General features: G+C 41.1%; 1 protein-coding gene across 2 annotated transcripts in view; it reads left to right on the top strand.

The window, feature by feature from the left end:
* Positions 1-25929, top strand: part of LOC125986288 (myosin-11-like) — a 96399-nt gene that overhangs the window by 5435 nt on the left and 65035 nt on the right. For both annotated transcript variants that reach the window (XM_049749930.2, XM_049749933.2), the window contains exons 2-11: positions 1538-1621; positions 10478-10645; positions 12141-12302; positions 16689-16922; positions 16981-17211; positions 18196-18297; positions 18472-18548; positions 18861-19005; positions 20042-20258; positions 24396-24480. In XM_049749930.2, the coding sequence (XP_049605887.1) occupies positions 1538-1621; positions 10478-10645; positions 12141-12302; positions 16689-16922; positions 16981-17211; positions 18196-18297; positions 18472-18548; positions 18861-19005; positions 20042-20258; positions 24396-24480 (1505 nt within the window). The remainder of the gene's footprint in view (positions 1-1537; positions 1622-10477; positions 10646-12140; positions 12303-16688; positions 16923-16980; positions 17212-18195; positions 18298-18471; positions 18549-18860; positions 19006-20041; positions 20259-24395; positions 24481-25929) is intronic.

Below are 25929 nucleotides of genomic sequence, written 5' to 3'. Positions count from 1 at the left end.
CAGGGAAATGCTGTCTGTAGGTTAGCTTTGCAAGCGCGCATGGCTCACCTTTAGCAAAGTGGAAGCAGACAGCACAGATGTATATTCGTTTTTATCCCCACTAACAAGCCTGTCTGCCCAGCTAAAATAGAAATGTCCAGAAGACATCTCCCCCCCCCGCTCCCCCTCACTTGGTTTCACCTAGACACACATTCCTTTAAAAATATGAATTATGGAAAGGGACCGTCTGATGCAATTTTTAAGAATTCAAATACAAAAGCAGCTTGAGAATTTGCAGCATATATAAAGGATGAAAGATAATTTTTTTCCTCTCAAATCATGCTTGCCTTAGAAATATTCCAAGCATCCCTGCAATTGACAGGCAACCTGCACAAAAATCAACTTTAATAAACATTTGCCAGGGAATGAATAAAACTGCATAATGACGTGTTTGCAAAATGTATTTTTTATTTATTTAAAAAAAAACAACCTTATTTTGAGGTTGCAAAAACAATCGCACAATGTAGATATCTAATGGGCTTAGCTCTCCTCTACTGCCGATCTGCATAAGTGAGCGTGCTTCTTTCAAAGCCACTAGCTCTTTAAAGCCCCCTTCTAAATCAGTGTTAAAGCCATGATAATAGACCCCTCTGACCAATTGATTGGCCTTCATATGTTTACAGCTCACTTTAATTGCTTGAAAAATACCGTTTATCAGGCACACGCATCTGCGCACACATGACCGCCAGTGTGCAAATGCGTCCCGTCCATCGACAAAAAAGCCCATTGATTTATCAGCTTCGGGATTTGTCCCGTTCAGCGTACATAAAATGTGCCGCTCAAAATGGGAAATGGCCCCATCGATTCCCTTAAGTTGGAGCCCAAATGCTAAAGATTTTTGGATAAGCTTTCTCATTACTTAAGCTGAAATCAATAGGGGGAGCATGGGTCTAATGAATGAACGGGCCACAGATCAGAAGGGGGGTGCTCATCCCTGGCCTGTCCTGGTCGATCTGTGTGCATGTGTGTGCGTGTGTGTGTCTGTGTGTGTGCCTGCAAGCTTGAGAGGAACCTGCCTTTCTGATCACTTATCACCAAAAATCCACCTCCAATACCTATTGTGTCGTATTTTCTTTTTGCTCAATTAACCCCATTAAGTGTGTTGAGGCTCGCGTGTCACTACTTCTGCATGTCATAGTGGAGACTAAGAATAAATTGCATTTTGGTATAAATGTAGAATATGACACATTTATTAAATTTTGACTTTCTTTAACATTGGGAAGTCATCTTCTTCTTGACATTTTTATTAATATCATGGGTCATATCATTTGGACCCTCATATTAAAAAGCATATCTTTAGTGCTTTTTAAAATATTTCCTGATATAATTATATTTGATTAAGCACGCTCTATATTGCTTTCATTTAAATTCTTTGATTCTGTTTTTGACATTTAAATGAAATATTGCAGGAAGACCCGAATGAAAAATAGTACTATCTGTGCGTTTGCTATTAGCTGGGTCCTGTTCTCAAAATCTGATGTGTTACTTTTTCGTGCAGTTGGAGCTCAGCAAGAAGCAGGCGGAGCAACAAAGTTTGGAACTGTCAGCGTGTCAAGAGAAAGAAGAGATTCTGCTTTGGAAGGTTCGTAATGTTCTTTGTTGATGTGCGGCATTGTTTTCTCTACACTCAATTAGCTGCTGTCCGACAATAGAGAGTGTGCAATGAAAATTCATCAGCAGACCTCATCTCGGATCACAAGCACCCATTTCCCCATTCGGGGACGGGGGTCAATCAATTTTGATCTTATCTTTTTCTGAGACGGGCTTTAAAATTAGCTTGGAGAGAAGATAAGACAAAATAAAACGAGTCCACACTAGCAACATCTACAAATATTGTAAATGAATCCCCTAAAGGGAGTCACAGCACTCTGCTCCGGGTCTCGTGAGGAAATCTCTGAAATTTCTGGCCAACTTCATTTACTCAACGTCTTTTTGTGGTTTGGCCACCCTATGAAATATCCTTTATTAATTGATTTCAAGTTGACAAGTGTGCTATTTGATTAATGATGTGGCCGACAACGATTGCCGGCTGTTGAAATGCTTCTCGGATTAATGCACTAATACATTAAATTACCAGGTAGGAATATTATTTTTTATTTTGGATTCACCCGTCTGTTAGGTACGAAAACACACACGCGCTAAAAAATGTTCATAAGCTATTTAAGCTTTTTCTTTACATCAATGATACATTTATGATATGATTACTGCATATGTTTGTCAGTCCTTATTATTGGTTTCTGTATGGAATCCAAGTATCACAACTCATCCTAATTTCCAAACCGTAAACTTCCTGTCCCTTGCTGCCCTCTGCCCACCTCCAATGTTTTTTTTTAAACTCATAAATATGGAAAGCAAAAGATGATGAGATTCACGGACAAGAAAGGAATCAAAATCTATTGTTGCGTGTCCTTTTCCCCGTGTAAAGTTTGGATTAAATGTCACACATTAGCATGTGAACTTTTAAATGAGCTTGTTTGCGCTCAGCGGGGTGGGGCATGTAAATACTCTTGAGTATGGAACACAGGGCTGCCGAGCAGGAACTAGAAACCAGAACTGCATTATACTGCCAATTAGGTCCCGTCATTGGGATGGCTGATAATTGACTGCAAGTTTTTTTTTCCCTGATCTTGGAGTTTTGATTGCCATCTCATACTGAGAAGTATTTTTTACATTAGATGAAGGCAACATACAGTATTAGGGTACACGATAATTTTGAGATGACCCACTTTGTGAGTGGTCACAACGACAACGGAGAACCAAGCACACATTTGTTTGGCACGTCAATCTTTTTTTGTGTTTTTGAATAATATGTGATTGGAATAAAACACATTTCCATTCTAATTGCAAGACATATAATAGCATACTCAAGTATCAGGTAATTAAACAAATATACTTGGACTTGTATTCTGGAAAAAAAGAAGTATCATGACTACACATTTAAGCTAATGTTTGTTGGTTGACCGGTGAGGAGTACATTGAGAATGTTTATATTGGATTCCACGAGTTCATAGTAATAATATGCATAGTTACGTTTGCCCGAATGGATTTTTGCTTCCAAGCAATTCCGACCCAACGTAAATGAGCTCTCATAGCCAACTCTACATGAGTGTGCGTCAATATCTGTGCAACACATTTGATTGCAACAACCAATATTCTCTATCTGCACATTTTATTTTTCATCATCGACTGCGATCCCCTTTGTTTTAAAATGCGGGGCCACGTATTTATTGTCACAATTTCCTCCCAGTGAAGGGCTTATGTCTGTAAAAGACATTAAAATCATAATGCAATCTCGGCTAACCCGGGAGCAACGTTATTGTTCCATTAAACCTGGCGAACAACACAGTGGCCCAGCCTGTTTATCAATCCAATATCTCATAATGTGCTCTCTGCCTGGTCATTTTGAATATAGAAATATCTTCCGGTGTTATTGAACCATATTTCCTATATTTAGTATTAATCTGGTGTTCTGACAAGAATCAGACACGGACAATATGATATTTGATTATTTGGGCCTTTTTTTTTTTTTAGTTATTTTTTTGCCTCTATAGTCCCTTGGTGATATTGGATACCTTACATGTGCAGAGCTGTTTTATCTGGGTATAAAAATGATTTAGTGTGTACTCAGCGCACAGTGTCATTGACTAGCTTTAATTTCACTGCAGAGGTGGACTTTATTACTCTGCTACTCCTCGGACAAGTGTGTGTGTGTGTATGTGCGTGTGTGTGTGCCATGCCTGCGAGCACATGCAATATCTCCCCATATGCTGCTACGTGCATGTAACTGACTTTCAGCGGAGGATCTCAACAAACAAAAAAACAAAAACCTCTCGGGCCTAGTGGAAGAAAAGAGATCTACATTTTTGTTGACAATTTTAGCTATGACAAACCTTACATCTGATCAAAAGCTACAGAGCCATAATCATGTTTGTGCCGCTGAATTCTTTAACCTTTCACTGACCCCGCTGAATGCCAGTGGCCCAATCACAGAACCTAATTGAATCTGCTCGCCGGTAACCCCCAAACATAGCCCCCGCCAACACCAACTCAACCCCCCGCCCCCTTTCCTCCCCCCGCTGTCCGACTGATGAAAAAATAAAATTGCAGGTGAAAAATGAATACTGCAGCGAGTGAGATGAAGGTGCGGCGAGGAGGGTCTGGTTGAGGAGCGGCGTTAGAGCTTTCATTACACATTTAGAAATACTCACATTGCAAACACACCTATTTTTTTTTTCCAATCCTGCAGTAGGATGGAGTAAAGCGTGAAGTGGCAACAACAGAGAACAAGGGCTTTGATGCAGGTTCCTCAAACCCCACGACGTTTATTTGAAGCTCTAAAATAGTCTAATTTATTTGCAATTTGACTCTAAGCGGATCCCCTTTTACCTCCAAGATGAACATCCCCCTCTGTTATTAATATCAGACTGTAATTAGGAGTAATGCATCCAACTCAGCCTGTTTGCCGCAGGACTCTGAATCCTGGTCCTGTGTCACGACACAAGAACATTTTTGAAAGGCTGCACGGTTTGTATAAAAATACAAACCTGTACGTCTCTACAGGTGTGTTGGTGTGGGGGGGAACATAATTCTTTGGTTTGTATTTGTGTGTGCATGTGCCTGTGGTGACAGTGTGATGGTCCCTTCTGATTGATAAGGTGTCTGTGCAGGCTGCAGATTGCTCTGGCTGATTGCTTCTGAGAGCTCCGACTGATTTATAATCAGAGCAGGATGAAGGATTGAGCTGTGGATTGCTTATCTGTTTAGCCCCCATTGCAACATAAACGGACAAATTATCATGTGGGACACACACACACAGGCGCACGTGCCCGCATATACACACACACGCACACACACACACACACACGTAAGCACCCTCTCATAGAAATGGCATCTGGCTACTCAGCCCATGATCAGTGTTACTAATCAGTGCAGTCATATTTCCATGATGGCTCAAAAAGTGCAATCAGTCCCACTTGTTTGCTTGTGAAAATTGAAAGAAGATGTTGATGGATAGAGATGCTTGGATATTTGTGAATACATGATGACAGGGTAAGAAGACAATGCCAAAAAAAAGAAAAACACAATATACAGAATACACTGGGACCTCGTTGTCTGATGTCACAAAACGGATAGTGGGATTATTTTTTTTTTTTTGTCGGAATGAGTTGAATAGTCTACATACTAACTTTACCACTCCACGATTTTTGTAATTGCTAGAGGTCACTCGATCACCAATCGTGAGTTTCTGACCTTGCAAAATCTGAAAATAGATTGCAGATATTCTGTAGATAAATTATTTCAGAATCAACACACATTATTGTGACGTACACAACAGCTTTGTGTGTCTTTGTGCACGTGTGTATATAGACTTTACTCTTACCAACCGTTCTTACCTGTCATCCTGATGATCAACTTTCCCTATGCACAATGACACAAACACCAAATACACGCACACAAAGTAAAATGATCAGCACTCGGAATAGTGACACACACATCCAGACGAATGGCGGCAATTAGATGAGGAAGCCAAGCATGTGAGGACAGAGGAGCGCTGAGGGGGCCGCGACTGCACAGTGGAACGTGTGTATGCGTGTCTTTTATTTGTTTGTGTGTTTTGAGAGCTAGTCATCCCTCTAATGCTCCATCCATCTGTCTAAATATCAACACTGTCTCATATGTCACTGGACAGTGGCTGTTGGAGAGGGCGTTAACGTTTTCAATCTGGGGACCCAATAGGGGAGAAAAAAAAAAGGCAATTACAACATTATCACTTGACTTGACAAAAATGAATTGCTCCTCAGACCAAAAGCTGGAATGAAAATCATTGTTCTTGCTTTAGTGATTAAGAAAATAGGACAGAGAGGAAAAAAAAAGTGGAATTGGTGTTTTCTTAACTGCTGCTTCCATGTCTGTTCAGCTTGTTCTTATAATAAATGAATAGGATTTTGTCTGAGATGTTTTGTAATTGTGTAAAACAAACGATCATATTGGCGGCGTTAACGATTGAATGTTTTGAAAATTGCTTTGCTTGGATAAATGCTGCATCTGCCTCAGATGTTCTTGAATTGAATCTCTTGTTCTCTCTAGGCTTATAGTAAGTAGAAAAAGTCTACACACCCTTGTGCAAAGACCAGGTTTTTAAGCCGAAACTTAATATACCAATATAAATAAATCAACTTTTTCCTCCATTGATTTGACCTTACGTTTGTACGTGCTTTGTGATTGACTTATGCCAAGTCTACAAGTCCAAGGTCATTGGAGACAGGCTGTAGTTCACCCGTGACCCTGAACAGGATAAGTGTCAGAAAATTGATAGCTGGATGAATACTTTGAAAAAAAACATTAATGATTAACATTAGTCAATTTGTATTCATGCACCATGATTGGCTGTGTTTTTATAGTACGTCAATGAAACTAATTTTGCTGAAAAAAAAGGTCAACTTTAATATGGCTTTGTCCTAAATACTTGTGAAAAGAATCCAGGACTGTGAATCAGTTCCTTTGCAGACTACTTATGCTGCTAATTAATTTTCTCCTGTATTACATCAGCCACTGATGGATAACTTCACTTGTGATTGCTTACCTCACAGATCATGCTATTTATTATGTATAGCCCCTTTCATGCAAATGAATGCGCGCAATTGTGCATGTGCAGGAAGAGGCAACCGATTCCACAGCGCCAGCTTTTGTTAGAATACTAAGTGCAAATAGCGACTTCATACAAGTGTATGTGTGGCATGAATGAGTATGTGTTTGCATTAAGTGTATCGCTGGTGAGCTCATTTTTCTCAGAAATCAAAGTTAAATGGGTCATCTATCATGAGAATTATGTGACTGGGACACTTGTCTCTGCCACGCTGGTTGTGTGTGTGTGTGTGTGTGAGAGTTCAAATGTGCACACAAAAGCAAGGTAGAAGGGCAGTGTGTGTGTGAGTGTGTGTTAGCGTGGAAGCCATTGTGTGCGCGTGCCCTCGTGTGCATGCGTTGCTGGGCTTGTCTTTTGCCTGCACTATGATTAATGGTTTACATCGGGCTGTTCAGTCATGCATGTTTCTCGGTTTATCGTTTTATGCTGTCTCCAATTAAAGGTCCATAAGTTGAGTGATGGCTTAAGGCCAGTGTCCATCAATAGGGGCCATCAACGGCCCTTATGCACCCTGGATACGGAAGCCACACATTACTAATATCCTCTTGTTTCAGCACCATCACGCCATCCATGCGTGTGAATACTTGCTTGCTGATGTGTGTGCAGCCAGCATAGAGGACATTATTGATTAGACTTATATAATGTCTATTTAAATCTGGTTCGAAAAGCATAAGGGTAAAAGAGATGAAAGGAGAACCAATCAATCTAAAACGTGCATAACGTTATTTTGCAAATGCCTTTTCACTTCTACACCATATTTCTAGCTTCAAAGTATTCAACGTGCTAAAACTGCCTTCCATTCAACCTACTGATGATGCGATATCAGGAGCAACTGGCAATAGGAAAATAAATATATTAGTATATTTTTCTGTGTGCTAATAATGACCTCTATAGTATCCAGTCAGACAAAAAATGAAATTTGACAGTAACAACAAGTCAGATCATCTTTTTTTTTTCTGGAGACTGCTCTGCCTTGTCATAGCTGTGAGAAAAAATGGAACCGTGGCTATCTAGAAATTAAAAACAGGAGCCAATTTAATATGCAGCAGAAGCTGAAGACACATGGGGGGAGGCAAGAGTTGAAGAGCAACTTTATGGACAGAGGGCAGGTGTGAGAGCGATAAATATGAGGAAATTAATCAGCGCTATCATCTCCATGGGAGTTTAGCTAACCACTGACCTCACTGCTTTAGTAAGCCAGGCTAGGGACCTGCTCCTGTAACAGCTGCCATAACAAAGCCAACAAACACACACACGCTTTTTTTTTTTTTTTTCTTTTTCCAAGATTACCTATCACCATGGTGACAACACATGGCAACATGATCTACAGCATGAAATGTGTTATGAATTAATATCACAAAACAGTTTTTTGTAGTGTACTGATTATTTTATTTTGTATGACAACCTGGCAAGCATTATAAACATGGATGATGCAATATGAATAAAAATCTTAAAAAAATAATACAAATTAAATTACCAATGTACTGATTGGACCGTACCGAATAAAACAAAAATATCAAGTACAAGTTTGCATCCATTTTTATACTGCTCAAGGCCCATTGATGCACTCACAAATCTACGCACTTCACAAACAAAAGCACTGCCACTTGATCTGCATATCATTATGTCTTGGGTCAAATGACAAGGATTACCCGAGATCGATTCAAATGGAACATGTTGGCCTGAGACACCTGTAAGATTCTTCTCTCTTTGTACAGGAGGCAGCTGTGAAATCTGCACCTGCTTAATTGAATTAGCCTTGTTAATGTATTCACACAAGTCACCCCCCCTTCAAAAGTCATTAAACGAGCTTGTTAGCGCAATTAGTTAATTAATTGTCTGAACAGCAGCCGCCCCTCAAAGAGCTGCTTCCTCATTATCTGATGACTGTGATATCTTAAATGAGGGCTGATAAGACCCTTCTGCCAGACTGTGCGCGCATATGTGTGTGTGTCTCCTCAAATGTTCTCTCATAAACGTTGTTTTTAATGTCGATCCTCGAGCCTCCTTTCCTTTCCTTTCCTTTCCGATACGGTGGCCGGGATCGAAAGGTTATGCGTTGCCATTGCTCCCACAGGTAGATGGAGCAGTCTCCCCTTCCATTTTCTAATCTGTCTTTTATTAGAAGTTAATATCTCGCCGGCTCCTTCTCACTTCGCACTCCCACCTGCTTAGAAATGGCCCCGCTCCATCTTTTTAATTCAATTATATTAACCAGCCTCTCTTTCTCCGTCATCCTCGGTTTCTCTCTCACTCCACACCCATAACTGTCTTTCTCGCTCTCTCCACGGCAGCCTTGTTCCTTTGTACTCAAACATTCATTTTTCTTTTTTGTAATCCTAGATGGAAGATAGACTTGAGCCAATCAAGGATTGGCACAAGCCGCGCCGTCCTTTGCGGGGGAAAAAAAAAAACACGATTAAGGAGGAGAGAATAAGAAGGACTAGAGATGGCTGCGGGGAAGTGCCGGAGTTGAGGAAGGGGGTGACCCAGGGGGGAAGTTTGATTGCCAAACTAATGAGACTTGATCAGATTGGGGTTTCTCTCTCTTGCTAATAGGAAAGTCCAAGGCTTAAATACTCCTATTAAATAAAATCACAAATCTGCTATTCTTTCTTCCATACTTCCTGCTAAGGTCCACAGCTCCTCCAATGGAGAATTAAGATTTCCCACAGCCCACATGGGATTGTTTAATCATTTCCTATGGAGGCTGTATCAATTATAGAACCAATTTACAGTTCTCAAAATCACTGTCGTGAAGATATCAATACTGTTGGCCCTTTTTTTTAGTATTGCAATACTTTCAGATAAATCCAGTATACATAAAGATTTCCAAATTAGGATCCCCACGGACATCAACTTTATTAAAATGACACTGCAATGAAATTCACACTTTACTGTCCCACTTCCATACAAGCCATTTTATTTCCCAACAGTCAAACTAAATTGGTCAGAGTATGCTGACGAGTCCGTTTAATTTAGCCTTGTATCATCTACCGCCTCATTTCTAATAATGTTACCAGCCATTAGCCACGCAGTAAATGAGTTAAGTGCATAAAAAGCCATTAGCTCAATGTTACAGCATGTTGGATGATGATGTACTATATATATACTGAATCAAGATGGCTCGGAGTCAGTGCTGAAAGACAAATCGCCAATCAGAAAAATGTCATAATACAGAATACTTTGCATGAGGCACATTGAAAAAATAGACATGTGCATATGTAAATGTGTTTGTATGTGTGTCTTGACTGTCTGCGGTGGCTCCCCGCTAATCTAACACAGAGCCTATTTAACACAGGACTAATGAATAGGGGCTTTGGTTTTGGCAGGTGGTTGAGAACCACAGTTCCACACATGCGCATGCACGGACGGGGTGAGGAGTTCAGCGTCTGTCTGCTTCCTTGCCATAGCTCGTCTCTTTCCGCCAATAATGCCTTGATAATGACCAACAGTGCATGCCATATCACATGGTGATGGTTTTGTTGTTTCTTTTAGGATTCAGGGATGGGATGGTTTGTTTTTCAGGATCCAGATGAGGCTTTCAGGCTTTTCTTAATTTTTTGGGAATATCATTGTGTAGATACAGTAAGAGAAAAACTGATTAAATTAAGACGTAGGACATTTCAGCTTGATGTCCGCATAAGAAACTTGCTTTTTTGTTTTTTGCAAACATTTTTTGGATGAGAACATTTCTGGAGTGTCTAAGCGAGCCTTTGGTTATGTATGAGAAAGGTAATCCTAAAATATGTCCCTGACGGGCCCTCACACACTCTTCCGTCTTTGCTTTAGCTTAAACAGAGTGACGCAAACGTAAAGCAGCTGGAAGAAGCCACGTTGTCTTTACGGGCCTCTCAGGACTGGCTGAGGAGAACCTTGGCATTGAAGGAGCAACACACACAACAGCTGCTTGAAGATGAGGCGCTTCTTGAAAACAGCCTGGATGCACTGCAGAATCAAGTAGGTAACAACTACTAAAAAAACAAAAAAAGTACGTTGCACTTAAATAAGAAACAGATTCAGACGACATTATCTAAATCAAATCCAGTCAGGTGCGTCTGGGAATTCTTTTTTTTTTTTACTTCCTTCACAGTTAATCATCCCTTCCCCTGCCCCGCCTCCTCCTCCTCCAGCTTCCCCTCGTCCCTCTCTCACCATATTTAATAACACTTTGCCGCCATCTTAGCTCCACAGAGGTATGCTAGTTGTACTATAAGAAATCCGTCTCCTGTCACTGAGGGATAAAGTAGATTTGTTTCTTTTCTTTGTATTTTTTTTTTTCCCTCCCCAAAATTAGTGTGTCTTGCCTCATACTTACCTTTTTGTTTTGGTCCACTGTGGCTCTCATCCCAGAGAGAACCAGAAGTAATGAATGGGAACATTAAAGAGTCATACGCATGATAAATGGAATGGCCTTTACAATTTTAGCTCTCCCCCTTTTTTTCTTCTGCTATATCCAAAAATATTTCTTCTACCTACTCTGGTCCCTCAAGGTATTTTTTTTTGGACTCAAATAAAACCAATTACTGTGTGTTGCTGTTGATCAGTCATCCGTTACCATTGTATACAGCACAGGTTTGCAATTTAGAAAAATAATAACTTTTTTTGGGATATTTGTTAAAACTGTCAAAACTGGCCAGAGAGCAGTAAATTAATATGATTGGTGGAAAAAAAAAATCTACCTGTAATATAATTTCTAAAAAAAAAAAAAAAGAGACAAAAGGTTGAAAAGAAAATGTTGCACTTAAATGGAAATGATCCAGTTGGATACTTTTTTCTGTATGATGGCAGATATCAGTGCCATTGCAGAAATAAATCTTTCTTTTTATATTAGAATGACATTATGGTGGATATTCATCTTTTAAATAGTTAATCCAAATTGAAATATGATTTTATTGTCTGTTTTTATGATCTTTGGCATGCACAAGCCTAATATGTTGACTGGGTTACATGACATGAAAGGCTTGCGGTTTCTCCTAGACGAGAGTTAATTAAATCCAATTGTTTTTGTCGCTAAATGGAGATCCAGTCGGGGGAAAAACAAGCCACCGCAAATGTCGTGCCAAAGTTTCAGGAGTAGTACACTTAAGATCGTACAACTTTATGATTTGTTGACTTGCACTTTTATTGGTCTGCAGTCAAAGCAGAAAGTGTTGGGTTCCCCGGCCTGACACAATGCTTTTATGATCTTCCTTTTCACTGCTATGGAGACACAGCAGACAGAGCTGTGGCAAGCATGCCTAAATTATACTTTCATCTCTGTCCTCTTGTAGCTGTAACGGTTCCGTACTTCATTGTGTGCCGCTCCTTGTTTGGATCACCCTCTCTGCGGCTGGCTGCCGGCTGTACTCGGAGCTTTTTTTTTTTTTTTGAAACGCTTCAAAAGCGTACAACTTAACAGAGTGAACATATTCTTCAGCTGCCTGTCTTTATCTGTTGCTGCCCTCACTTACAGACAAGCGAGTGCACTGTGAGCGACATTGGCACAGCTCTGGATCGGGCCCGTGTCAGACTGGATGCAGGGAGGCAGATGAGGCAGCAGCAGATCCAGATCAGTAATGAGGTGGCGTGTCTGCAGCAAGAACACACTCATGTGAGCTGCACCACTCAAAAGAAGGTAATTATTTGACTTCGAAAGCAGCGGACCTGGCTTGTCTAACTTTATCAATTGGAACACTTAAGACAATCCCATTGTTGGCCATGTATTGTTGACAATGAAACTGAAATTGTTCTCAAGGTTTTAAATATTCAATGGAGAATGGACAATGGAGTTGTCACAGTATAAAGACTTCGGCTGCAAAAAAAATTGACAAGTTCTGCAGAATTCACATGAAATGTAATATTCACTTTAATGTAATCAAGTTTCTTTTGTCACAGTGGGACTGATAAGAAGGTCGCACAGGTGCGGCAATTCAGTGAAATATTTAATTTTCAAACGTAATACAGAAAGACATTGTCTATTTCTAAAGTGGAGTTGATAATAAGTTGTAGATAATGGTTATTGGAATGTGCTGCTATTTAGAGCTTTTTTGAAAAGAGGACACACAATTAATTTTTTTTTTTTTTACCTTTCTAATTCTTCCATACCGCGGCACTCGTTTGACCTTTTCATTCTGCGCTCTTTTTTGCCAAATAACAAAAGTAAATTCTTGTGATTCATATTTGTATTCAACCTCCTGTTAAAATTCCAGTAGGGCAGATACTTTTTTCTTTCTAACCACTGGTGTGTTTTCACACTCGTAGTGCACCCCTGTGTGTATTCACAGTGAGATGTGTCCGTCATGTTATGATTGTTAACCGAATGGATGGACCATTAGCTTCAGTCCAGGGATCCAGTTTCTTCTCCACATCTGGCCCTGCTTAAGGCACAAAACTGGAGTTCCTCTGATCTCCCTGTAACACGTCACGCATTCACACACTCGGTCGCTCCTTTCTTTTATTTTTCGGTCACGTTGCATTTTCCATAAGCGGTCCCCAAAAGCCACACAAGCAGGTCCCACATTGGTACCCTCAGATATTATTTTAGGAAAAGGGACTAAGATGCGTCAGACGAAGCATGTTGTGTTTCGGTCTTCAAGGCTGGACTTGGTTCTGCTCACAGTGATTATATTTTTACATTTTTGCCTCTTCTTACCTCTTGCGCCATCTTTTCTGTTGCGCATTTCTTTTCCTGCCTTGACATTTTTTCCTTTCATCCCCATCACCACCCGCACCACCAAGTGTACAAATATTATCACCCCCCCCCCTCCTGTCGTCCTCTACCCCACCTTTTTCTTTTTTTTTTCTTCTCCACTTCCTTCTCTTTATCTTGTCATTGCCTGACAGTAGGGATTCTGTCTGTGCCGAGTGTTGTGTGCGTGTATACGTGCAAACACACTGAGACCGAGATACACTTAAGAGCTCATTGATTTAAAAATACCTTCGATATTGGCGGTCCCCTCCCGCCGATTCGTTCAGGAGCTTATCACGCACGTAGACATCCGCACGCAGAGATATGCATAAAGCAAAGCTCCAAAGTTTCTCCTTAAACTTTGTGATTGACCTAGTTAGCATGTCATTTTGACAAGGTGTCTGTTTTGACACGACATTCTCTGGTGTTTATCAACATTTATTCTGCCTATCACACGCTCACATTGGGAATTGGCACACACACACACGCGCTCCTCAAAGAGAAATGAAGCTGAGATTTTAAGATTTGTCAGGGATTGTGCAATGCATTGTATTTGCCCTATAGCGCCACATACTGTAAATGCCGCGGTCATTTTCTCATTTGCTTATTGAGAATGTGACCAAACACTCCACCACCCGGAAAATCCAATGTGATTAAAATGATGCGTATAATGCTGAATGAATGTGTTTCTCATTGGCTCGCCCTGCAGTAACGCCGGTTTAGCGTATGGCAAAGACCCCGATTGCTGACTTTTAAAGGTGAGAGGTCAAAGAGCCAAGTTAACTCCATCAATCCCCTCGGACAGTTACAAATGAGCCCTCAACTCCAGTCAAAACATTCCCCGGATCACTCGGAACCAGCAGGAGATGGAAAATGGAAGGCAGCAGTTTGCTCAATTTATCACAAAGAATCGTTTTGAAAGTTTACATTAAATGTACACGTTTGACTTCAACTTTTTTTCATTTATTCCGTTTGGGTTTTGTTTGTTATTTTATATCTACATCAAAGAAGATTTTCTCTTCCCGCAGCTTGAACATCATTTGAAAAAAATATGTGGGATTAAAAATACATTTAAAAACCCATTAACGAAAAAATAAATGTTTGCAATACGTGGCTGCGGATATTTGATTGCCCCCGAACACAGAAATATCTTGCTAACATACCGACTAGCGAACCCGGTTAGATGAAATAAAGAAATCAATCACATTTCCCAGCAAAGTCAAGGGTATGCTGCCGTGCACGCATGTTCCACGCACACGCGGCGTCCTTCAGGAAAAAGTGGGCAATCAGGGGAGCTCACCAAGGAAACAGACATAATGAAAGCAGTTGTCAGGCACACTGTATTTCAAGTCAAGCATAAACACCAGTTTCACTGCATATATTGTCTTCAGCACACCACTGTGCTTATCTTAAAACACAACGTCCAATAACATGAATATTTGATCTCAAAGCTGCGTTTGACAATGTAGAACCCAGGGAAATTGGGAAGATTTTTTTTTTTTTACCCACCCCCCCAAAAAAATAGCGGCTAGAGATTTAGACTCTTGTTAAGGAGGCTCGGTGGGACTGAGAGGGTGACTATCAGGAAAACGTAAAAAGACCGGGCAGGCTTTATCTTCTTGCAATAAATGACTGTGAAATCAATGGAGTGATAAATACATTCCGTATACACTTTACTAGGTAAGTCTGCAAAATCTAATGAGATAAGTGCTGCATCTTTTTTTTATGTTAACTAACTAAAAACCCTTCTCATTATAATGCAAGATCATTTCCACCACTGTAACATGCAATTAGAAAGTACGTTTGTGTGACCATTGTGAATAATATTCACATATGCTCCATGAAAAAAAAATAATCTGCTTTCATGTTTGTGTGTAAAATCAAATTTTAAGAGTACTTTGAAAAGGCACTGCTATTTTTTTATTTCAGTAACTACTTTAAGGCTGCGCTAATACCATTGTGGGTTTGTTGGCTCTTTCTATCTGACATCAACCTGCTTTACACCCACATCGACCTGAGGGAGGTGTCTTTTTCTGGGCTGTTGCATTACAGCAGTGGGATGTTCACCTCAGAAGTTTGGAGCTAAGGCAAAGGGAGTTATTAGTCACTCGTGTTTGCCGTGTCCACTTTTTTTTTTTTCCAATCTGGTGGTGGGACTAAACTGGGAAAAATCTATGACTCAAGCTTGAGGTTTTTTTGCAGCTTCCCTAGCTGTATTTTCTGTGCGTATCACTCAAAATTGTATTCCTAGCTCCATCTTTTGGCCTTCCCTTTCCTTCTCAGGTGAAATCCAAAATGTCAAAGGTCACAAAAAAAGAGGCCTGTTGGCGAATTAAAACAGAAAGCGGCAGCTCTACAATTATCTTTGCAGCAATCCAAAGCATTTTACATGTTGGCTGGCATACCACTTTGAACAAGATCAGAATACGAAGATGAATCAAAATTCTTCGGTACAATCAATTAAAGCGAGCAGACGTGCTGATCACAGAATGACAAACATCAAGCTGCCGAGGTCAAAGTGACGTCGTTTCCATCCTGTTTAATGAGGCTTGTTTGTTTCCTGAAAGCACAAGCCTGCTGATTATGGTCACAAGACAGCCATGGTTTTCCCATTAAGTCTCGTTAAAAGGCCTTTCATCCAGCAACCCAGACAGATACTTAACTAGCCACTAGCAAAGCGCATGGTTGGATATTACAAAAAAAGGGAAAGGCACTTCTTTAGTCATATGACAAAACAACACGTTATATGTGCTTTAAATCAAACTCCTGAACTGACTCAATAAACCCAAAAGCCACACACTAAAAAGTTTTTGGGGGGGAGATTTAAAGTTAGTGGTGTACTTTGTCTTCCTTCCATCACATGTCTAGGTTTTCTCCTAAAATGCTTGGAGCGTTGATTTGAGATGGGACTGAGCAAATCCACGGTTAAACCAAGCCGCGACGGACCTCTGCAATCTAACTAGTTGGCTGTCATTAGCTGTAAACCGACAGGTTCTCATCCAGATTACAGAGGGATTAACATGGATGAATTCAAGATGAGTGTTCTAGAGCCGGTTTAACTTTCTCAACCTCTCCCCTTGAGAGGTGAGCTGTGGCGGGATTCTTGCTGTAACACCGGGATTAAGACCGGTTTCACCTCCTGGCTTCCCTTCTGTCATTATGACAAGGGTGACTTTAGAGTGGCAGTTTCTTCGCTCTTTTAATTGCATTTTAAACAACTTGCTCTACTATCTAGTGATTCCAGTTATCCACCTTTATCAACATTTGTCTTTCCCACATAATTACAACACCCAGATTTGTTCTCATCTGCATGCATGTTCCATTTGCTTTCAGTTTGCAACATCACAGAAGGAGTTAGCAAAGCACCAGGTGGAGGATCTGGATCTCCTCCGTAGGCAGCTGAAAGAAGCCCGGGAGGAATTAAAAGGGGCCTGCCTGCAAGCAGAGGAGCAAAAAGAAATGGCTGTGATTTTTAAACACAAATACACCGCCGCAATGGAGAAGGTGCATAAGGTGCAAGGGCAGGTGAAACATCTGCTTGAGGAGCTGCAGTATTCCCAGCAACAGGTGAGAGATGCTTCATTGCATTGTGTAGTGTTTGTTTTCACTTTTTTTTAATTGGCAGTTAAGAGAGTCCCAACAAGCCACCCATTTAATGGACGAAGAACTATCAGAGCTGAAGCGGCGCCACCACGACAAGGTGGGCCAATGGGAGAGCTCGCAGGAAGGCCTCAAGCAATTGACGGACGAGCTCCACGTCAGTCAAAATCTGCTGACAGAGAGCCAGCAAACGGTGCATCACTTGAGAAGCCTTGTGTGCAACCTGCAAGGGCAAGTGGACACGCTCAAGGAGCAGGTCAGCATTTTTTTTGCATTCCTCTTTCATGCCCTGACCTCAACCCCATCATTTAAATTTGTATTGAACTAGAACAAAAGTAGAAGTAGAATGTCCCACATTCTCCAAAACTGCTTGCACTGTGCCGTTGTGCGTGTGAACGCTGGCACGTGCCACAAAATCTTTCACCCGCTCTTTTTCTGCCCCCCCCCCCTTCTTTTAATATAACTACGTCACGCAACAGATGAATCATCTTTATTACGGAGAAATTTAATTTGGATGAACTTAACTGCTGCTGCCAAGGTCAGACGGGAAGAATGTCATTTTAATCCAATCAACTTTAATCTGTTGGTTATAAAAGAGTTAGGCTGCTGAAGAATGGCTGTATCTCAAGCCCTTTATTACGCCGGCTAATGACTTTGATTGTGAGGCGCCTATCAAGAGGTTAGGAGTTCTTATGAAGCTTCGGGATGCTCCTACTTACTCTCTGCACTGTGCTTGACACAGCTTGTGGCCAGAAATAGATTACAAAAGGGAAATATTGTTTATATATCATCCAAAAAGAAAAAAGTCACACATGCAGTTGTTCACGTTAGAAAAAGCAGTCCTCATAATTTATTTAATTTGTACGAGTACATTGCTCGCACATGATTAAAATGTGATAAACTGATGTATTATTTTTAATGTCCCCCTCAAATTGTTACATTTTATCATATGCAACCAATCTAGTTCAAATTAAATCAAAGGATGTTTTTTTTCAGTATACACTGTATGTAAAGGTTTGCTACAAGCAAACACCGATGAAAATGTTTTAAGTGGATCTTTGACAGGGATCTTTTCTTTCCCTCTCGTGCATGTAGTGCTCCAAGTTGAGTGCGATGCAACAAAACACATTTCCAAGGGCAGCAAAACACTGCTTTTCAGCGTAGCGATAAGCAACTCTCTGACATATCCCCGCAACGACTTTTTCCTCTCGTCTTTATCTCTGCTCTCCCCTGCATGTAGAAAGTCGTGTTGGAGTGTGACCTGCGACTTTATCAGCAGACTCACGCTCACGTGAACAAGGACTACCTGAGCATGCAAAGTAACGAGCAGAAGCTGCAGAAGGTAAGGCCGCTATTATCATCTCATCCAAATAATAACATACGCGTTCTGTGTTTTTGAGAGATTCCAAAATGGACCAATGCATATATCTCTGGAGGTTGCAGCTGAGCTTGTGACAGTGACAAATATAGTGATGTACTCACCTTTCGTGTGTGTGTGTGTGTGTGTGTGTTTTAGCGCTGCAGTGAGCAGGTGGAGCGCCTTGTGGAGTGTGAAAAGGTTATTCTACAGATGAAATCAGAGCTGGAGCGACAGTAATAATGGCATCTATATGAAAACTCTTGCTGATCCCAGTTCTGTCCTTGTCCTTCTTCTAATGCCCTTCCCCACCCCACCCCGCCCCTCCCTCACTTGCTACTTTATAGTCTACTTACCAAATGGCACACGATAGTGGACTTTATGAAGCATGCTAAATTTAACATCATCTCTTTCAATTTTTTTTTATTCTGAGAAGCCACTATGTGGTTTAATTTCTCATTTCAGTGTGTTGGTGGGGACTTGGTGCCGCTTTGCTTACATTGCTGTTGAGGGGCATTTAAGGCTCACATTTTTTTTTATCTTCTCAGAAACCAAGAACAAGCCAGTCTGAAGCAAAGTCTCGTGACGTCCTGCCGTGCACACCTAAACCGGCGTGGATATTTGGAACAGGAAGTGGCACAACTAAAAGAGGAAGTTACACACTTACAGCTTGAGCTTGCAGACAAGCAAAAGGTAGTTCTGCTGATGTTGACTCTGCACATTGTTTTATATGAATTTATATCTCTGTGTCTGCACACAATGTCTTAATATAGCATTGAGGCCAAATGTGGGGGATTGATAATTAAACACTAATACGCACCCGCTGTACAGACGTCCGCACGCACACACAAAACTCAGCAATCATGTGATTGTCTCATGCTTGCCTGCCAGAAACAAATTGTCTTGTTATTAATTAAAGTACTAAACAGTGCCAAAGCTGGCGAAATTGACTTCAATTACGGGCTCAATGGGACACTTAATATTTAAATTACTCAACGTGGCGGCGCCCGTAGCCTGGCAAAGTGCCAACATTTCTGGCAGTCATAAGTATCACATGCCAGCGAGTGTGTGGTGTGTATCCTTGAATTGCAGTGGCGTATTAGTGGAAACATTTATCGGTGTGTCCTCTGGCTCAGCACAAGTGAAACAAATGTATCATATGTACACACAAACACACTCATTCATTCGCACAAGCCCGTATGAGATCATAGTTGTTGTCTCGGTGTCAGCACAAAAGCATTTATTCAGACGGTGGAGTTTCATGTAATGAGTTTCCGCCTTGTAAGGACACGTAATAGACCCATGCATTATGTATATATTCCTGATCATTCTTTATCATTACTAAAATGTATGTAATCACACATGAGCGGAACTCTGTTCTATTTTGAACACAGCCACTGCGGATTGAGTGTGTGTGTGTATAGGCAATTAAAAACATCAAATTAATTATTATGATTAATCCCGCTTTAATCTCATATTCTAATAAAAGTTCCCAAACTAAGACTTTGAGTTTCAGGAAATTACAAAATTAATAGTGCATGGCTGATCAGTGGAGTACACCAAGGAAAGATTTAAAAAATAAATAAATAAAATTCCAGGTGAGTCTGTTTTGCCATATATATTTGATAAAGAACATTTAGTCAAGCACCAATCCCAAAATATATTATACAGTGCTCTAAGTGTAAACACCATTCTTGTTTATCCCCCCTCCCACCTAAAAATGCTCTAGGGGTGCATGAATCTCCTCCGCCAGTCAGAGGAGGCTCTCCAGGAAGCCAGGCAGGAGGCCGCAAGAAGTTGCAGAGAGGTGGGCGTTCAGACGCAGGAGGTACGAAGACTGGAGGAGAACCTGAAAAACGCTCACAGGGAGAAAAAGAGTCTGAGCACTCAAGTCGGGCGGCTGAGTCAAGAGCTTGAGGAGCTGCGTTGCAAACACCAAACAACAGGTAGCGGTTTCACAATGTGGTATATTGTGTCTACAAAGATGTTTTGCTAGAACATCTGACTTTTTATTGTTAAAATGAAGGAAGTTGAGTGATGGCCATGTTTTGATGAGTTGAATGATGAGAGATTTTGCATTTCTCAAGTCAGTGGCATCCATATTTGGTTGTGATAAGCATAACATTGAAAATGTGCGCCGCGCTTTCGGCGAATAGCTTCAAGTCGAAGTAGATGAAGGGTGAAGAGGAGAGGCTCCAGAGTGAATCTTGAGGCACTCCACATTTGAGGTAGAAGTGGCCCTAATGGAATAGAATTTTTTTTTTTTTACATGCTCCTTTAACAGTTTGTAGAATGTTTTGGTTTTTCAGTGTTCATTAATTTAAACACTATTCATTTCAATAAAATACCCAAAAATGTGTATCACATTTTTTAAAATATTTATATTAGTTATTTTTTTTGACAATTATAGGTATAGTAATTGCTAATGATTTTACACGAGTCACGCCTGACAACAGCATTCGTAACAAACGCAATTTGTCTTTTGTGATGACATTTTGCTGTCTGCACACAACTTAATGCTAGTTAACTCTTGATCGGAAAGGGGCAATTCATTTGATTTTCTTCCTTTTTTATTTTTCCAACTCCTGCAGAAATTGTCGCCAATCAGAATCCAACTGCACGCAAATGAAACCATGCGGTGTTCATCTGCCTTGTGCTCCAGAAGCTCACTGCTGCTCTCGCCCTCCATTGCTTATCTCAAATTAGCCGGCAGCGCCTACAACCGTGAGATTTGGTTGCAAGCTGTCGGCACGTGAAGCGCACACACATATACTGTGACAAGAGGTTTTATTTAATGGCTTCTTTAGCGCATGGTAATGATGTGTGTGCATGCATCGCAATGGCCTTTGTAGTCGTGCGTTGTTGCAGGAATAGCGCGACGTATGGCTTTTTCTCCGGGCGCAGAAATGTCTCATTAAGAATTAACGTACACATTTTCGGTCATACTGGGCAAACACCTCTCTCTTGGCTACGTGCGCACACACGCGCGGGAAAAAATAACAGCCATTTTTCCCCCCACTCCCACCGCTTTAATTAGCACAAGCACACTTGCTCTCGGAGGTACAAACGCACACATCCACACAATCACCTATTGTCCGCCGAGAGATGAATCTGAGGTCTCTGTCTGTGGCAGCGGGCTCGCTCGCTGAACACTGCTCATTAACAAGATCGAGACAGAAAGACAACGCTGTGTGGCTTGGCCTTTGTCTGTGATCAAAACGCATGGCCCCGACTCTTCGCTCAACACAAAACCGCATATTATGCTGCCTTTATCCTCCGCAGACACAATCTAGCAATATAGGGCGCCTTTGTAATGACTCTAGAAGAATAAATATGTATTGGAACAAAACACAGGGCATTGTTTACCTGGCGTGAATAGACTGGGTTAAGAGTCAGATGCAGAATGTACTGCAGTGAACAAAAGAGCCTTTTATGAATATGAGACCCTGAATAACTTCATTGAACTTAGTTTTCTTGCTTGATTAGAGCAATTCAAGTCAGAACTCACTTGAGCTAATCAGAGCTCATCAGTTAAATCTAGTCCAGAGCCTGCCGATAAAACCTTTAGACTGGATGTTATTTAGTTTTTGATAACAACATTAACAAACATTTTTTTTCCTCCCGCACACTTTCATTTTTTCGTACGCATGACAAAAGATGACGGAATGACTCCACAGTGCATGTGACAGCGTATATTTGTATGCGTGTTTTCTTCTTTATGATCCCGATCCCCGGGCACACAAGTGCACAGGCCTCTCTCCTTCAATTCACCTCTATTACTAGCGATAATCCCATTTCACATTCTATCGATCCCCAAAACCGTTGTTCACCGGAACCGGCAGCAAATACTGGAATTTCTCCCCATCGCTTCACCGCCGTTGTTCTTTATTACACAAAGAGGCCACCCCCTTTTTGTGCCAGAGCCTTGCAGAAATATGAATTATAAATGTATAGCTAATAAAATTGAGAAAAAAGGGAGGGGCGGGGGGGTCACAGAGAGATGGGAAAAGAGCGAGATAGAGAGAAGTGGTTGGTAGAAACATCAGAGAAAATGACTCCTTTACAAGAGTCTATTGATCAGTTTCTATCAAAGGGGGATGTCAGACATGAGATTACCTGGCAGTTTGAGCATTAGGTGCCGTGTGTTATAGCCCCGGGCCCTTGTACCGCTGCCAGAGGATTGTAAATAAAGCGGAGAGGAGAGAGCAAGAGGGGAGTTTGTTGGGGCGGATGCTTGTGGGAGTTTTCCAATCCTATATATGTGTGTGTTATTTGTCTTTGAGAGCCAGCGTGGTGTATTTGTGTGTTGAACAGCGTGCGCAAAGACACCTATTGGCTTCTACCCGAAAGCAGTGTTGCAAGTCCGTGAAACTTCTGAAACATAGCGAAAGAGTCCGGGGAAGCTTTGGGTCGTCTCGCGGGAGCACCTTAGCCCGCTACGAATCCCGCAACAAAGCCAAAGGAAGCTCCTATGAAGCCTTTTGAATCTTTTATGAAGGCCCGGGCCCTGCCCAAACACTGACTCGAGGTCGGCTGGGTTTTCATCCCTGTCATGTTAAAGGTTAGCTCCGAGTGCTTGGTAATCTGACCGCGGATCTGTGATGCCGCATGACGGCCTTTGAAGCTCACGCAGAAGGAATGAGGAGAGCCGTATCTTTTAGACTAATGTCATACTTGGAAAATGTGAAGCCAGTAATACAGGGTCAAGAAAGTGAGAGTGTAAGGAGAGCCAAGATCTTAGATTGGGGGTTTTATGTCAGAACGTTACATGAATACACTAAAAGCAGCTCATAAAAGAGTGTAAATCTTAGATTATGGACTAGTGTTCCAGGTACCCAAGTGAGTGTGAATGGTTGTCCGTCTATATATGTGCCGATGTAACCAGTCCCCAGTGTAGTCTGGCTTTTGGAAAATGGATGGGTGACGTCACAAAAAGAGCAGAAATGCACATTGAAGGTCAAACAACCATCATACATGACTTTGCCATATCTTGCCATATCTCATATCTACGTCCACGATAAGTGTTTGGACCAGTCTTTGCTGCTGATTGCTCCGTCCACAACCTCATAGTGCTTTTCGCTGAGGTAAAGCTCCAACCTCGATCTCAAACTCTCACTTTTCTGCTTTATTGATTATTGAGACTCAAAGCAAACGTTCACCTTGGGCTGAAATATCAGCAAAGCACACATGCACACATTAGTCGTATTTGTGAAGCATTAACTATTAAATATTTATCCGCGATGCTTCATTTTCTCCAGGAATCCAATTTTGATGGTTTCAAATCTTCCAAAATCATAAATTAAACATATTTTATTAAATGTAGATTTTTCCACCTCTCTTGCTATGTGGTTTGAGGTCTTAAATCAAGTGTGTTTGCCTATCGCAACATAGCGCCGGCACTAAAAGCATCACATCAACTGCTCTGTTCCACATACTCTAATACACATTCATTTTCACAAAGTCAAGGTCCGGCCTGTAAATATTCGGCACGCACACACACACGCACCTCTGCATATAAAGCGCTCACTTCTCCTCAATATTCAGCAGCCTTGGCCACTGACGGCTGACAGTTTATGTTGTGTTCAGTGAATACTGAATTTAGTGAAAAGGTTTTAAAAACCTATGAGGCAACATTGACTCACAAAACAGCACAAAAAATAAGAGGGGGTAAAGGATGAAAATTTTAGCCACAACTGAAAAGGTCTTGCAAGGCTAAGGCGAGCAAATCAAAGAAGCTGACCGGTGGTTTATTATGCAGCCACTCAGTGTGCTGCACCACTAAGTGTGGGACAATGGGGTTTTATTGCATGTAGACGGAAGATGGAGCTGGAAAAGGAACATGATTGAAGCGCTGCACTGTGTGAGCGCTAATAGTGTGGTCAGGGTAAAGAGTGCCATCTATTGACAAAGCAGGAGATGCCGCCTTTTGTTTCGTTCAAAATGGATATATATGCATGTGTTTGTGTAGGTATATGTATATATTATGTATGTGTATATATTATTATTATTTTTATTAATTATGTTCTGAATTTTTTGGAATTGTACCGTCTTTTAATGCCTCATCTTGCTTTATTCCTGCTCAGTGGAGGCGTTGACAGCCCGTTCAGAAGAGGCAAAGCGCATGGTGGCCTGTCTGAATGAGGAAGAGCAAGCAGGAAACAAAGCACGGTAGGCACGAGAAACTTCCTTTCCTTTTCCGTTCACCCCACTGTGCATGCTTGTTCGTTTAAAAGTTCATTGTGGGCAACACACAGTAGGCAGTTTGAGTGCTAAACAGTGCAGAGACTTAATTAAATAAAATGGTCAAAAATAATCAAATTAAAATGAGATCTCATCTTGCAAGTAACATTTGAATGTAACCTGCATAATGAGACACACTGGCTGCACAGATGTGAGTGCACAGAGTTCAAAGTTCAGAGGTGAGGCCCCTAGTTGACCCCGACGCGCCGCTAAGAGCTGTGGCGATGACATCAGCAAAATATGAATTGCGTGCGTGTATGAGTATAGATGTGTGTGTCGTTGTGGTTGTGGCTTTGGCTTCCACATGACCTCGCTGCAACAAGAGTGTAAGAGAAGCTTGTGGAACTTTTTTTTTCTTTCTTTTTTTTTATAGTCAATCGACAATTTGAAAGTCAACGTGGAACCTTTCTAGTTTTTTATTGTGAATGATTAGACGTTCTGAAGTTCCAAGCAATTTTAGGTGGCGCACGGTGAAACAATCGCTGCGTCGGCATATTACATTTGGAGAGCGCCGCTGTTTACGGTTAACTCGATATTATCTAATAAGTGCAAAGACATGAAAGTTGTTTTTTTCCTTCATTTTTAAAGCAACAACACCATGCTAATGGCTTCCATCTGTGCAGTGGGAAATCCCCTCCTTTCTCCATGGGATGCCTCCGTCTCCTTTCCTTTCTCGCTTTGACTCTTTTCTTCCTGTCATATGTTTTCTCCATGGACCAATCTATCAGCCGTACGCTTTCCTTTTTTGTTTTGGCTGTTCTGTTGTTGCTTTTACCGCTGCATTATGCTACTAATCACTCACAAACATGTTGTTGCGTGGAAACATACTGTGAATCAAAATCTCATTGTTCTGATTATTTTTTCCGTTCATGAGCAGAAAGAAAAAATAGTTTGACACCACCACCAAACCTATTGAATTATTCGATTTAATACCTCTATGACAATGCCAAGCATTACTTTCCAAAGGGAGAATTTTTGATGTCCTCTTCTATTGGATTTTGTTGAATTTGGCAAATGAGTATACGAGTCCATTTTCCACTTCACTACTTTTTAGATTTTCAAGTTTAAGTGAATAAAAACAAAACGGTTCCATCATGTAAATCAAATCCTACAGGTTTATCGTTGTAGCTTTAACACTGTCTTCCCTACTCTTTTGCTGTTTTATTTTAACAGAAAAATCCATAACAAAGTAAGTTCACATCACTATCCTAAAGCTGTTTATGCTCGGAAACACATAATTCCTTATAATCTTGTTGTTTAAAGCTTTTGGATGACTATTGTGGATAGTTTGTTTTGGTGTGTATGCATTTGTGTTGAGATGGGTGGTGTTGAGGCCCACTGATCGGCCGCAGCCAGGCTGCGGAGGGAGGTTAGTGG

This window comes from Syngnathus scovelli, chromosome 18 (genome assembly GCF_024217435.2).
Source record: "Syngnathus scovelli strain Florida chromosome 18, RoL_Ssco_1.2, whole genome shotgun sequence".
NCBI classification, from domain to species: Eukaryota; Metazoa; Chordata; class Actinopteri; order Syngnathiformes; family Syngnathidae; genus Syngnathus; species Syngnathus scovelli.
The sequence above is the reverse complement of the archived record's forward strand: the minus strand, read 5'-3'. Positions and strand labels throughout refer to the sequence as shown.